The sequence below is a fragment of the Gallus gallus genome, chromosome 4 (assembly GCF_016699485.2).
Source record: "Gallus gallus isolate bGalGal1 chromosome 4, bGalGal1.mat.broiler.GRCg7b, whole genome shotgun sequence".
Lineage (NCBI taxonomy): Eukaryota > Metazoa > Chordata > Aves > Galliformes > Phasianidae > Gallus > Gallus gallus.
This window is the reverse complement of record NC_052535.1, coordinates 67,153,768-67,168,348: the sequence shown is the minus strand read 5'-3', so window position 1 is coordinate 67,168,348 and position 14,581 is coordinate 67,153,768. Positions and strand designations below refer to the sequence as shown.

General features: G+C 37.1%; 1 protein-coding gene across 3 annotated transcripts; it reads right to left on the bottom strand.

Moving 5' to 3' along the window:
* Positions 1 to 511: 511 nt before the first annotated feature.
* Positions 512 to 14,032, bottom strand: YIPF7 (Yip1 domain family member 7). Of its 3 annotated transcripts, none has more exons than NM_001277822.2 (7): positions 13,936 to 14,032; positions 12,864 to 12,958; positions 12,388 to 12,501; positions 11,396 to 11,568; positions 9,588 to 9,733; positions 4,941 to 5,122; positions 512 to 975 (listed from the first exon to the last, which is right to left on the bottom strand). In NM_001277822.2, exons 3-7 carry the CDS (start codon positions 12,498 to 12,500, stop codon positions 813 to 815), a joined length of 777 nt encoding a protein of 258 aa, NP_001264751.1. In that variant the 5' UTR covers position 12,501; positions 12,864 to 12,958; positions 13,936 to 14,032; the 3' UTR covers positions 512 to 812. The 3 variants fall into 3 exon arrangements, with proteins under 3 accessions (NP_001264751.1, XP_015140926.1, XP_040554950.1); XM_040699016.2 differs by lacking the exon at positions 512 to 975 and adding an exon at positions 2,080 to 2,224; XM_015285440.3 differs by lacking the exon at positions 12,864 to 12,958.
* Between the last annotated feature and the right edge of the window lie 549 nt (positions 14,033 to 14,581).

Sequence of the window (14,581 nt, the reverse complement as noted above, 5' to 3'; positions counted from 1 at the left end):
GTGCGGTGTGGGGGGGGGAGCAGATAAAATTGTGGAGGTTTTATTTCGCTTGCTTAAATACAGTTGTGCCTTTCAGGAGACATTTTTAGGAGCTGCATTTGCTTTGTGTGGTGCTTTTCTGCAGTGACAGCAGGCAGTGGTTTAGTGGCAATTTTAAAATCTAACATTACTGTACATTACAAACAGTACAATAGGGTTTTGGACAGCAAAACCTCTTAAAAATAAAACAAGATGACATTTCTAGTTTCCTCCCTCTGTTGTAGCAACCTGTTCTTCCTGTTACTTGGACATCACAAAGCAGAGCCACTAAATCCTCTGTTAAATATAAAAAATAATAACTGAAAAAAGAACCACATAAATTCTGTTAGTAATCAAATAATAAGCTTTTCTTTTTTCTGAAACAAATGTGCATTTTCACTAGAATCACTAGATCTATTAAATGTTTGTGTTATTACTTTCCAGTTACTCTCTAGTGTATATACTATATATATTAAACACTCAAAAGACAAGATTTGGTTTTAATTGTCATTTATTTCCATTTTACTATTTTTACTATCTTCTCAATACAAACGTTTTTTTTTTTTCTCTAAGCTGTAAGATTCTCAAAACATCAGCAATGCAATCATCTGCCTTTTAGTTTGCTTTTTTTTTTATTTTATTATCAGCCATTAAGCAAATAAAAGGTAAGTTGTGTAATCTAATTTTGTTAATGGAATTTAATGCAATTCTGCACAATCTAAAAATAAGTGAATAACCTCCTATCCCTCCAACAAACATAAACAGATTGTAATAAGGCTACTAGGAAATATGTTTCAGAAAACTGCCAGAAGTGCAAAGAGTCCATACAGCAAAGCACACGGGTATGCAATAAGAAGCTGCTGTCCTTCCATGGCCAAGGCAGAGGTAAAAATTTTGGAGGCTGATAAGCTGCACCATCCAATAACAAACAGAGCTAACAAAGTTCCCAGGATCCCACTACAAGAAAAACAAAAGAAACAAAAAAGTGCATTTGTTAGCACATGTAGCTTCAAATCATGAGCTCATGTCTGGCAACTCATTACTGATAAGATAACAGGTGCTGCAAGAACCAAGGACTGATCAAGGACTGACCAAGGTAATTCCTTCAGCAGTGTCATCAGCAGTACTGCCAGAAAAAGAAACTGGTTTCCAGTATCTGCATTGGCTCCAATAGACACAGCAGCTGAAGACTCTTTTTTAATCTTTTTTTAAGTTAGCAAAGATCTTATTCAGCCAAAATCCATCAAGCAGAAGTCACTAGGATTTATAATGACACTACAATCCTACTCCTCCATCAGGCATAATGATGACTTGGAGACAATGCAGTTTTATAACACTTCAAAGGTCTGAAGTGTGCCTCAGACCAAGGAGCAACAATGCAGGACGTACACTCAGCTGGCCATTCACATAGCTGTCTCCCAAGAGAAAGCCCAAGTGGGCTTTTAAAAACTTCACATCTAGTGTAATGTAAGGGACAGAAGAATCACTGAGGAAATGTATTTTTGTTCATTCTGACATTCTTCTCCACACTGTGGCTTTCCACTCTGCCCCTCAGTGACAATTAAGTTCTTCTGAAGTTAATTTTTTCTGCTTCTCAAGTGCAGGGTGGCCAGGAGAATGGGTGATTATGGTACTATGGTCAGAAGCCTGCTGAAATATTCCTACATACTAGATATCTGGCTATTAAGACCTGTAGGAGCAAGACCATGCCAATAAACAATGTTTCACATATGTTTTATTTGCACATAGTATTTGCAGTCTACTTCTGTAAAATGCATGAGCTCACGTACACAATGCTGCTGAGGTGCATATTGAGTTGGCTGTATTATACACACTTGCTGTGTCGGTCTCAAGGACCTCCAGAATGAACGAAAATCTGCCACTTGCTAAATGACTTTGTGGGACTTTTCTTCCAAAGCACCAGCTAAACAGAATCAGAGTAAGAAACGGACTACATATACCTACTTAGGCTCATTTGTCAAAAATAACCTTCACTAATCTTGTTATTACAACTAAACCAAAGTGAATAAAACTCTCCTTTAATTGCCTTAGTTTACTTACTGCATTTACATAAAGTCATACTTCTTTTCTTTCTTTCTGTCTCCAAGCCAATAAGGTACTTGGTGTTCTCAGCTCTTGCAGCTTTGGAAAGGAAGGAGAAAACTGATTTTAAGGTGACTCAGCACCTCGTTGCAACTTCAAGGCACTATAAATAAAACAATAAAGACCATGTAGTTTATTATTCTCAGTTGAAGTGTCCTGCTAAGCCTATGCAGAGGCACTCAGGGAATTACACTGTGATTACACTGTGAACTAAGCCTCTTCTCCAAGTAGAGACACAAAGATGCTCTGTTAACCAGCCAGCCAGAAACTCAGAGCTGGTATGTATTGCTTCTTGATCCATCCATATGGTGGCAGAGGTTAGAAATCTACAGGAACTTGCTGCCTGATGATAATCTGCAGCTGCTGTAATGACTCTTCAGGGGCCAATTACAAGGCAGTACAATTTAGAGCTGTGGCTGCTCTGCATCGCACTGAGGGTCCAATGGCCTCTAATGGTTTGTTCCAGAACAGGCAGAGAGAAAGATGGAAAGGTGACATAAAATCGTGTTGGAGCCAAGGGATAAGTCTGTGCACTTGTACATTCAGTCCTTGATCTTACAGCACACTAAATGCTGATACAAACAGGCTAGCTTTAGCAAACAGCATGTCTGGTGTGTTGATGAGGGTCAGATCGTCCTGCATGGGAGAGGGACAAGGAACAGATGGAGGAGCATGAAGATAGAGCTGTGGAGCAGACATGAGCAGTGCCTCTCCCTTCCTCTCTATCACAACTTGAAGATAGAGTCATCAAATGAGTCCTGTACATCACATGGGTCAAAGAAATCTTTTCTCCTATCTTAAACTCATTTCATTCACTATTTAGTCAAGGAAACGCTGTGGTCAGTCTGTTCATGGAGGTGATAGTGAAGAATTATTGTTTTTTTCCAGGGAAAAAAATGCTGATATTTCTCCTAGAAAGATCACTTAATCAGCTTGGCCTCAGCCATGACATGAACATAGATGGGTACAAGTAAAGCTTTGAGAGAATCTGGTTCCACACAAGCCTGAATAAGAGAACTGGTCCTCTCTGTGGTGCGATTAAGCAATCAAAGGTTTCAAATTTTGTCATTCCCAATTAACACTGAAATAGGTGATCATGAGTATCACAAATTGTTGAATTAGTATTTATCTTTCATTTTATATGTGTACAATCTTATGTATATTTTCTGTGAAAACAAAGATTGAAGTCATTAAATTCTTTACAGTTTGAAATGGTTGAAATAACTTTCACAGAGATTAAAAAAAAAGCATGAATCTACTGCTGTTTTTCTTTTGCAATTTTAAATAATTTTAAAAATTAAAAAGAATGAGTCATATTGGATTTAAAAGTTGCTACTAGATTTTAGTAAAAGTTAATAATAGATCTTTGTGCAATAGATAACCTCTTATTTATTCAAGGAGTTTCATATAGCAAATGAGAAAGGACTGTAGAATCTTAGAGGCAGCCACCTGACATTATCAATTCATTTCAGAAATAATAGTTTACTTTTGTAAAGCCTATCTCAGTAGACTGTAGATTTTCAAAGGATGTGCTTTCTCTAAATTCACAGCATTTTACAAGGCTATAGTGCATGCTTGGTGATTCCCTGTACAGTCAACAGCATCCCATGCAGTTATAACAGCTGGTTTGGAGTTGGCCCCATCTGTCCTCTGATTACATATTTGCACCTTTTATTTGGGTGGATTATTAAACAGGTTAATCAAGCAAATATGGAAGTGTATGAGAACAGAGAATGAGTGGCTTCTTCAGTGTCACTGCTAGTCATCCTTTCAAGGACGGCCCAGTAACACTTGAATATATAGAATAAGGTCAGCCTAATACATTATAGCTCTACAGAAAAAAGCAACAAGGGTTATGCTAAAATCTTGACAATGCTATATCTTTTCCTTAAAAAATAAATTCATACATAAAATTGCTGCTTTATCAAATAAAAGGCACAGGTACTTTTATTGCTCATCAGCTGCCAAGTCCCGTATCTTGCAGATTGGAGATTTCAGAAAGTATTCAAAAAAACCAAGAGCCATTATTAACAATGTATTCACTATGGATAAAAAGTACTGCCCAAAGCCTTCAGGCAAGACCTGGATCTTCGCTGTGTTTTCTTTATGTCAACACAGAGATAAACACTGTCCATATCTCAAAATGCTTAGGGAATAAGGAGGAAGGAGAGGCTTGCATGAAAATTTCTTAATTCTTTTGTATATTAATGAACGCTCCTCCACACACTCACAGAGATACATACAATGCCTCACATTAGTTTTTTAAAAGCGATTATACCATAACTATTCCTTGGAGAATAGGACTTAGCTATATCTTAATGCTCCACTTCACTAGAGGTTGCTGATTACTTCATTCTATCACACAGAAGTCAGTCTACAGAAAGAAAGGAACTACAAGGATGGGAGCCTAATATTATGAACAAAAAACAAACAAACAAAAAACAAAAACAAAAATCAAAAAACCAAGAGAATCAGCTACGTAAAACCAAAGTCCACGAGTCTCTTTTAAAATTGATACCTTAGTTTGTATACTGCTGGATCTTGAAAAACAAAAAGCACATTTGGAACTGCTGCAAAAATCAAAGCGACTCTTAGTCCCAATGGGAAACAATGGACTTGTATTAAAGTGATTGTATATCACACTTCTCAAGCACAGACCTTCCTCTTCCACTTTGCCCATTTTCACCTACACAGAATGGTGTCATTCTTCATAATTTTGGAAGATAAAATTCACTAGGTAACCATTTACAAAACATTTTCATATCAATTCTGACTCACTGTCCTTCAGATGATTCTTGCTGCCATGCACTGGTACTTACTGTAGTGAGAAGATGGCTGCAGAAGAGGACAGGATCACCATGGGCAGCAGGCAGTAGCCCAAAACACTTGCAACACAGCCATGTGAGACTCCTGGGATGCTCATCAGGTTCAGCAGGGCATGCATAGAGAGGCACCCAGCGACACTCACACCATACACATAGCCAAAGTGAACTTTTCCTGCCTGGAAAAAAAACATACATAAACATAGTTTTGGAAGGGAACAAATGATTGCAAGGTGGTTGGCAGAAGTGAAGCACTACCTAAGTTCCACTTTTTTTTTTGACAGTCACTTTCTCCTCACTTTGTCTTCATTGGTTCAGTTGTAAAATACAGCTGCTAGTTTTGGGTGATTTTTGCATCAAAACATTCCAATGTAAAATTGTGAGAATGTGCTTGTTGCTAATTTAAAGTTATCCCCCTGATTCTCAGCCTTTTTCTCATTGGGCTCAGAAGTAACACAGCAGTTGGTCAGGGAAGCTTGGGAAGATCTAACTGGTAACAAGCTGAGAACAAATTATGGACATGGAAAGCACATTTTAGTGTAAGGAAAATGTTTCCAATGTTTACAAATTCAAACACAGTGGAAATTGAAAACCTTTATGATTTCAGTACATAGGTCAGCGGAAAAGTGTCCCAAGTAAAAAGCCCCACTTACTTATAACACTTCTCATTTTATTACAGCTTTAAGTAGATCTGAAAAACAAACAAACAAAAAACAAACAAACAAAAAACAAACAAACAAAAAAAACCCTCAAAAGCTAGTAAACCTTTGCTGAAACTCTGCCATTTTTCAAGATGAATGTGACCATTCTTCCCCTTGACTATCATGAGAAAGACACATCTCTGTGGTTAGATCAATACAGCATGTTCATTTCTAGATAAACCGTAGTAGCAACAGTCAGCTCATGTTCTTTTGTGCTCCAATGAAAGAAAAATCCCCCAGGTGGTTGTTCATTGTTTTGTTTGTTTGTTTGTTTTTGTTTTTGTTTTCCTTCTTCCAGGTTTTATTCCTCTGTGTGAATTTAGTGCCTGTGAAAGGTACCAGCCTGACAGCCTAGAGCCTGATGTTCTATAATTTACACACAAAGCTAGCACAACAGGCACCAGTGGCCGTAGCACCGCCAATTTCTTCATCTCTTGCCATTATTTTGGAGGATTACCTCCAGACATGAGAGCATTGCTCATTCCCAATAGATTGCTAAATCTTTTTCTCTCTCTTCAAGGTTCTAACAAATGAACTATTGAATGCCAGGTACACAGTAGTGTGATTTTAACTTCTGTACGTCAGAAATAAACAGTGATCTGGGATGAAGACAGGTTTGTTTGTTTTGTTTTGGAACTTTGCTTCTTAAAGATAACATACAGTTATGAAGGGGATAGCTTAAACCCTGGGCTCAACCCTCAGCTCAGTACAGTGAAATAAACTTGTCAAAGGAAGTGTCACAACACATCACCTTTCTAACACATAAGAATACATATAAACACACTTAACACAGAGATGCATCTCTGTGTATACTTTTATATGTTACTCATTACATATTGCATAGGATAAATTGCATGAGAATCAAAGCTAAGAGAGGGTTTCAGTTTTCTATTCATTTTGTAACTTATTATTGGGGTCTCTTATGGTGCAAAAGATGGAAATATTACTGAAGCCTTCTCCTGGTTTAAAATATTTACAGGTATCTCTTCCACAGTGGTTAATGAGGACTGAGATTTACTCTCCTCATACTCACATTTTAACAAATCTTAGGGGAAACTAACCATCTTTGAGGACCTTGTTTCTCTGGTCCCTCATTTGTATGGAAGCAGATTATGGGATGCCAGCAGTATTGAGCTGGACAGATATAAAGAAATGTAAAAGGCAGAGAGTAAACTAGTGATGACACAAGTTGGAAGTCCTGAAGTTACAGGTTGGTGCCAGATCACTTTATGAAGAAAGAGCACTTACATGAAAGGCAGCCTCAGCTAGTAAGACCTGACTCTCCATCAGCACTGTCATCCTGCTTTTCAGCTCATCCTGGCTCATTGCTGGCCTCTCCTCTGCTTCCAAGTTAGATACACGCAGATTACCCATAGTCTTGCATCGACCCAAGTGCTTGTTATGTAGAAAGAGACCTTTGCTCGCATTTGCATACTACTTGTATAAAACAATGAGGAAAAATTGCTTCACCAAATAAAATTAATGACAGCAAGAGGTAGCAGAGGAGAACGGTAATAGCTTGGATTATTATCAGTCACAATTTCAGTTACTAAAGTTTTTTTTTTTATAAAGTGTGGCATGTGTGGCTGTTTGGGGCAGCATTTACAATTGATCAATTAAGAAAAATTATGTCTCACAGAGATGCAACATAGACTGTAAGCTAATATTTTAGGCTGCTTGTTTCAGTGTTTTTAATTGTTCCATGCACCACTATTTGGCAGCTTAATCTAAGATTACCAAATTACTGAGACAGAGATGAAGGGAGCACTAGCCAACTGAAATCTCCATTTGGTGCAATGCTTGATTTGTGGTGCAGGGGAATGAGAGAGAGAAAAAAAGCAGCTGAACGCATTTGTTCCAATTTGAGATGTTGCTAACTTATGTAAATATACTGACTCACGCACACGGGAATACTCCCAGTTCACAGCAATGTAAGCAAAACCAGAATCAGACTTGATTAGCCTGGCAGGCTTTGATGAATTGAAAGCACTAAATTTGTCCTGCGGAAGGAACAAGGTTAGAAGAAAGTCAGACCTTGTGTGCTTGTTTGCACCTGCTTGGAGTGGGTGCTGCTACCCTCAGCTTCAGGATATGGAGAAGTCCCATGACAAATGACTATGTAAAATGCAAAGCATGCAAACTTTTGCACTGCTGTTGGTTTTTTTTCTCTACAATGGAGCTGCCTTTCTTTTCACCAGCATGAGGAAGAGCAAGTCCTGCTGCCAGGCTAGCAAGCCCTTCCTCATTTTCTCTGCGATCCAAAAGAAATGCTAACATTTAAAGAACATATTTGCATGTTTTTCATAGTTAAAAAGCTGAAAGTAAGTAAAATTTTTAAATTATTTCTTGAAACAAGCTCTTAACCAAATTACATTCCTGGTGCTATTGGAAGAATTACTGAAGTATAAAAGGATATCATAACTTATATAGCTCAAGAGCAACTCTGGTATTCAAATGCATCCAAAATAAAAATAAGAAGTTTGAACTTTTAAGATGGCCATGGAAATCCATAGACATTTTCCTGTGAAGCTGTGACACAAAAGCAGTAGCCTGTGTCAGAGGAGTTCCTCTTGCCAAAACCTAGACCAATGAAAGTGGTTGTTTTTCCAGTGACAACGTGTTTAATATCTTCGAATAAATATGGTAATTTAAGTACTTTATTTCAATAATGCTAGCTTAATATTCATTGTAATATCTCACTGTCCAAGGAGAAAAATCAACAGCATTCTTTTTTTTTTTTTTTTTAAGCTCTCTTTCCATTTTACTGTCTATAGTCAATTCAGCATTTTCTTCTTTTTTTTTCCCCTCATCTTTATTTCTCTAGGTGGGAAAGAGCCCATCTTCTGTAGCTTCCCACCTTCTTTTCCCCTTATTCCCTTTCCTCCTGCTGCTTCCATTCTTTTAAAATATTTTTAGTTTTATAGGTACATAAATAACAACAGTTGCCTTTTATATTGCAGCTTGCACAGTCAAGGTACAACACTGACATTACAAATTGAGTAAGAACTTTCAAGACTTCTGATTCAGCACTATTTATCACAGAGGAAGATGAGAATTAGAGCCCCTTTTCTCTCCCCTCAGGTGTCAGAGCAGCAAACCCTCCCCAGAACAGTTCCACCTTGTCCCTGTCTGATAAATGGTTGCTGACAATCAGAGCTGTCCTTCAGCAGCACCAGAGAGCCTCTGTTGTCAGTGACAAATAGATGAATTTTGGACTAGTGTACAGTCTTTCTTTCAGCTTTCCTGCTGTAGGAAACTCTATTCATAAAGAGGAAGCAGTTTAAGCACAGGCTTACGTATTTTGTTTAGCAGATGATGTAGAAAGAGAATGTAGATAAAGAAGACGCTAGCAAAATTTATAGAAAGGTATTGACAGGGAGGTGGAAAAAGTTGCTTCTCTTTTCTTGTTGGAATATTTTTAGTTACGAAAAAGTATGTGTATTTTTCTTTTATATTTCTGCACTCCCCAGAATAACAAAAAACAAAGGATAATTTAAAAACAACAACAGTAACAAGAGTGCTTTAAAAACTGGGCTGGTCTGCTATGCCTTCTTTTTCCCTTCTTTAAAAATTCTCTGTTACATCTTTACCTAGTTCATGTCATGCCTCAAGTGTTCCAATCCTCCTCAGGTTATACTCTATACTAATGTGCAGATCTGCCCTTTGTTCATATTAATCCCTACCTCCAATAATGGTGAGATCTTTTATTTCCACTGGAAGTAACACACCACTTTACTTGTATTACATCTACATTACAATTAAACATTTTGTGCTTTCAAGTAAGCAGGTTTTTTACATGTAATCTCGGGGAAAATAGCAGAGAATGGCTCATTTATTTATTTATTTATTGCCAGATCTGCATCTTCTGCTACTTCATGTACATTAATCACCTAGGCATTAACTTGTCAGAAAATTGATCCCTTAAGTTCCTAGCATAACCTACCAGCAGCAATGTTGCGCCAAGGGCCAAACAGAAAACCACAGGTCCAGTGAGGTCCGTCTCGTTCATAATGCTGCCATCTGCAGGTTTCATTGGATTTAGAACTGTTAAAGTTTTTTGCCATATGTGCTCAAAATTGATCCCAAGTTCTGCAATGAGAAATTCCAGAACTGCTTACCAAGAGAACAACACTTTTCAGTAACCCAGTAGATATCACAGATCCCGAAACAAATTAATCACTTTAATGAAGAAAATACTGTAGGATGACATAATCTGTAGGAGGATCGTGCTGTACCTCTTCATCCAGTATAGTTGAAAGTCAGCTCTGATTCCAAACTGGAAATATTTATTTATTAAATCTAACAAGTCAAAAAATGCCTTCAGCATTTTCAAGTTAATATTTGTTTTTCCTATATTTAAAACATATATATGTATATATACATATATAAACCACACTAACTTAGATGTTGAAAAATATGCTAATTAACATTAACGGCAGAATTCAAGATACTCTGGAACACTGAGGGCACAGATATATGCTTTAATTCTGGTAAGTCTGACAAGAGATATGTCTTAAGCCTTAGCTGCCAGAGGCACTTAAAAATGACATTCTTCCCTTCGAGGCAAGTTAATAATACTTTGTAGAGTGCTTTATAAGCTTTTTGCATTTAAAACGTAATTACTGGAAACCCTGGAAACAGAACAAATTTATTTCCCATTAAAGTCAATAGGAATTCTGCCACTAACTTCACTGGAGCAAAGATTTCTTTTCTGACTTCTACAGAAACACTTCAGCTTGAAAGACCAATCATTTTTCCTGAGATGCTCCAGCAAGGAAAAGCTAGATTCAGAACTGGTTGCCAAAACTGACAATATTAGAGATGTTTGAAAATCTAGGTCTTCACCTTATTTCACCGATCCACCATCTCGAGCTAAGACAAAAATTACATAAATAAGGTTGTTCTGTATTAAAATGCTTGACTTTGGTCAATTTATTTGATACAGTCATGAACATCTCTGCAGCCCTGTAGATCACAAGTAGCTGTATTTCAGTATCCTTTTCATGGGGATGAGCTGCCCGTGGAGTTACATACTTGGAGGACTGAGAGTTGGAGGTATAGAAGCTATCCATGTTATTCAAAATGATCTTGCTGGTTTTGAGTACTGCAAAACCAGACTGCATACTTTCTTTTTATATAATGGTGGAGTAGTCACCAAAAAATTTTTTTTTCTTCTTCTATTTTAATTTTTTTTTCTTAATATAGGTAGTACTGGTATTTTGCAAACAATGTTCATCTACAGATCAGCCGCTAGCATTGAGATAGTTCAATCATCATGAAGAATGCTGTTGCTCATGCAGTTAAATAATCAACTAATTGAAGCTGAATGCAGCTTTAAAAATTTCCTTTACGCTGAAACAATCTAGTTAGCATCTTCAAACTGTAAAATTTATTACTAGATAAGCAAATAAGATTATTATCAATGTTTATTAATTAAAGATATTCCAGTATGCATACAGTATAAACACGGAGCAGAAAAATATTTGGAAATATGAATGTAAAACTTATTGTTTTGCTGTCATCTAGTGGTAGTAAAGCATATGCCATATACAACGTAAGAATTAATGAAACCCTTGCAGACCTCAAATCAGAAAATGCAGGCGTGAGGACAGGATAAGTTGGCCAAAGCTGCATACACAGGGGCAAGTTCAACAGCCAGGCTGAGTGCCTCTGCTGTAGATGCTCTGGTGGCTGACACTAGTTAGGAAACAGAAACATACAAACATGCATTGTCCTTGGTTTTATTTTTACCTTCTAGCAAAGGAGGTTCCTCATCAAAACCATCAGCATAGCTAAGGTGAGAGAGAGTGTTGGAACTGTATGGAACTGTTGGCTGTAAAATCTGACCTGTGTAACTCTGAGATGGCGACAGCATTTCTGAGGGGACAAAAGCACCAGCCAGAGGTCTGTCTCCTATCTGGCTCCTGGGACAAGAAGCAAATTGCAGTGAAACAAATGATGGCAATGAGCAACTCAATGGTTCCCTAGAGCTGCTCCACCCATGTGCCATGGTTTACATTTTCAACTATTTTCAACAGTAGTGTAGATACAAATCCTTTATAATGACAGGTTTAATTATAAGTAAATCAGCCTTGGAGGAGATCTCAAAGCTCTTTTCTGCTTTTTTTTTTTTTCTACAATTTCTCAATTATTAATATATATAATTTTATTTCCGTATGACCAGAAGGCAGAGAGAGGGATAGTCCTAATCTCTCATCCTTTGATACCCATCTTTCTGCTCCAATCAAAATTATTTTTTATTCTCTGATATTTTCCAAAAAGGAGGTGCAGACTCTGTGGAGCACTACCATTGTGAGTAGGGCTGAATGAACATCTTTGGGGACAGAATGTTTTTTGACGGGTCAGGCCTGGTCTCTGCCTTTTTACCTCCCTGTGCAAGTCCTAGGACCAACCTGATCCATCAGCTGCTGAACAGTGAGGCTGCAACAACATCCAGCCTCCTGCAACATGGTTGTTTAGAAATCTCCTTAACTTAGAAATTTTTTTCCTCAGTGTCCTTCTTCCAGGGGCACAAGTCACCATTTGATTTCAAAATAATACATTAGAAAAATGAATAAAAGTATACTCTTCATCTTTCTACTGCTACAACTTCTACTTCACCCTTAAAACTCGATCTATATTGTTCACAGAATCCTTTTGTTTCAACTGAATGCTTTTCTTTGTCATTAATTTCACCTGAGTTTTGAAATCTCTGTCTTTTTTTCTTTTGGTAGCATACTTACTTTCTGATTCCACTCAGGTTTTCACTAGAGTCACAAGTGTTGTAATCTTCTTGGTCATCTATGTTGTAATTGGACTGATAAAAGTCACAGTGAAACTGCTCAAAATTTGCCATTCTGATGAGGAAAAAAAAAAAGATTGTGTATATTGATAAAATCATCTTTTGTACAAGCAAATACTTATGCTGTCCTAAGCCATGCTTACAAAAGAATCTTTGGAACTGACACAAAGAAGGGACTGACAAAAAAAAATCTTCAGTTTCCATATTACTGTGTATTAATTTATACATGGCATTAGAATGGAGGAAGAAACTTTCTCCAAGTACTAGTACATAACTTCCTGTCAGGACGAGGGGCAGAAGGCACAAACTAGAATACAGGAAATTCATCCACACATGAGAAAGAACTTCTTTACTGTGAGGGTGCTCTCGAACAGGCTGCCCTGAGAGTCTGCTTCTCTGGACATACACAAAACCTACCTGGATGCTTTTCTGTGCAACTTGCTGTAGGGAACCTGCTTTAGCACTAGGTTGGACTAGATGATCTCCAGAGGCCCCTTCCAACCCCTATGATTCTTTGTGAAAGAAGATAAATAAGCTATTATTCTACAGAGTTCACTTCCTTATTTCAAAAGAAATATACAAATAAATGAGCATACAGAAAGTTAAGAATGGACTCTTTCACATCAGCATTACCATTCTGGTGATCTTTATTTTTACTTTACATTTTACTTCTAGATTTTTAACTTAATGTTCATCTTTACTTCCTCTCATTGGATACTTATAATTAAGATCACCCTGAACTCTCCTCCAGCCTGAAGTTCTGGACGGGACCTTTGCCTGGATGTATACATGTAAAGCACACAGATGTACATAAGTGTTTTGCCAATTGGCTAGCATTCAAGTGGTTAAACTCTGCTCAACAACCTGACTCTTAACTATAACAATTTCTGATTTACCTACATTTTCATGTAAGATACTAGTCTCTCCTAATACTTTCCCCTTTTCTTTACTTTTGCCCTCTTTTCCAACATCTCAAATATCATTGGCAAAACACTCACTTTTACTGTATCTCTATTTTTATCAGACACATGCTGCTTACAGTAAATATCTTTGCAGAAATGTTTATATGGTAAAAGTTATGAAGATTAGTATTTCAACAGGAATCTTGAATGCATATTAAAATTTCTAGATTGCATTGCATAGTCACACTGAATCTGTGAGGACCAAGTTTCTTCATATATCCAACACATTCAACTTATATAATACTGTTTTCTTTACTGCTGAAAAAAATCATGCAGGAGCTCCAGATTTAGGAAAGAAAATAACATGTTGTAAATATGTTTAAAACATATTTTACGTGGTTTAAATTTTAAAATACTACAAAGTCCAACCCAATAGTTCAATTCCCGTGAGTCTTCAATGTTCTTTGCTATTACTGCAAGGTATTAACCAATTAATTAAACAGGTACATATTTCGTCTGTACAGAAGAATTCAGAAAATATAAGCTTTCTTTTTTTTAAAGAAAAAATTGGAGCTAAGGTTACTTACTTTTTAATATATTCAATGAAAACTCCAGTCTGTTGAATTTACATGTTGGAAAACACCTAAAATATCCTCCTGCGTTATCAGGGATGAGCTTAGTGCTATTTATAAGATTCTAAATTTGATCATTGAACAGATGCATGTGAAGGAAAAAAACCACACAGCATGTCAATATCATGGACATATGCAAAAGAACTAACGACAATAAGCACAGAAGATAAAAGCCTTCAAGGAAAGCAGAAAAAATAAGCAGAATTATATAAATTTCAGTCAATAATATAGACTGTATCCGACAGCTTCTTCCTTATGTAGGTATGGAAAAAGGTCCTTGTGGAGACTTCAAGAGCTGAGCTTTCAAATATTAAACATTGATAATAATATGTAAAAATATCCATTATAAAAAATACATTTAAATGGGGGTATGCTCCTTGCAAACATTCCTAGAGGGTGTACTATGGGTCATGCACAACCTTAAAGGTGTTCCTTGTGGCTGGCAGGCAAACCTTTTGGTTGCAACCAATTTGGAGAGAATGTGATGCTTCCTAGGACACAGCAGCAGGCGGGAAGAATGAAAGCATTTAAGATACAGCTCCATCACATGGCCAAAGGCACATCTAGGCACATATGCTGCCCCACTGCTAGTCTAGGTGCT

What these genes read in the sequence shown, in the direction of transcription:
- YIPF7 (NM_001277822.2), bottom strand. Translation starts at nt 12,500, where the DNA reads ATGGCAAATTTTGAGCAGTTTCACTGTGACTTTTATCAGTCCAATTAC. An exon ending in GGAACCTCCTTTGCTAGAAG is followed by an intron (nt 9,734 to 11,395) that starts GTAAAAATAAAA and finishes TTCTCATTGCAG; the next exon opens with AACTTGGGATCAATTTTGAG. An exon ending in GCAGCCATCTTCTCACTACA is followed by an intron (nt 976 to 4,940) that starts GTAAGTACCAGT and finishes TTTTTCTTGTAG; the next exon opens with TGGGATCCTGGGAACTTTGT.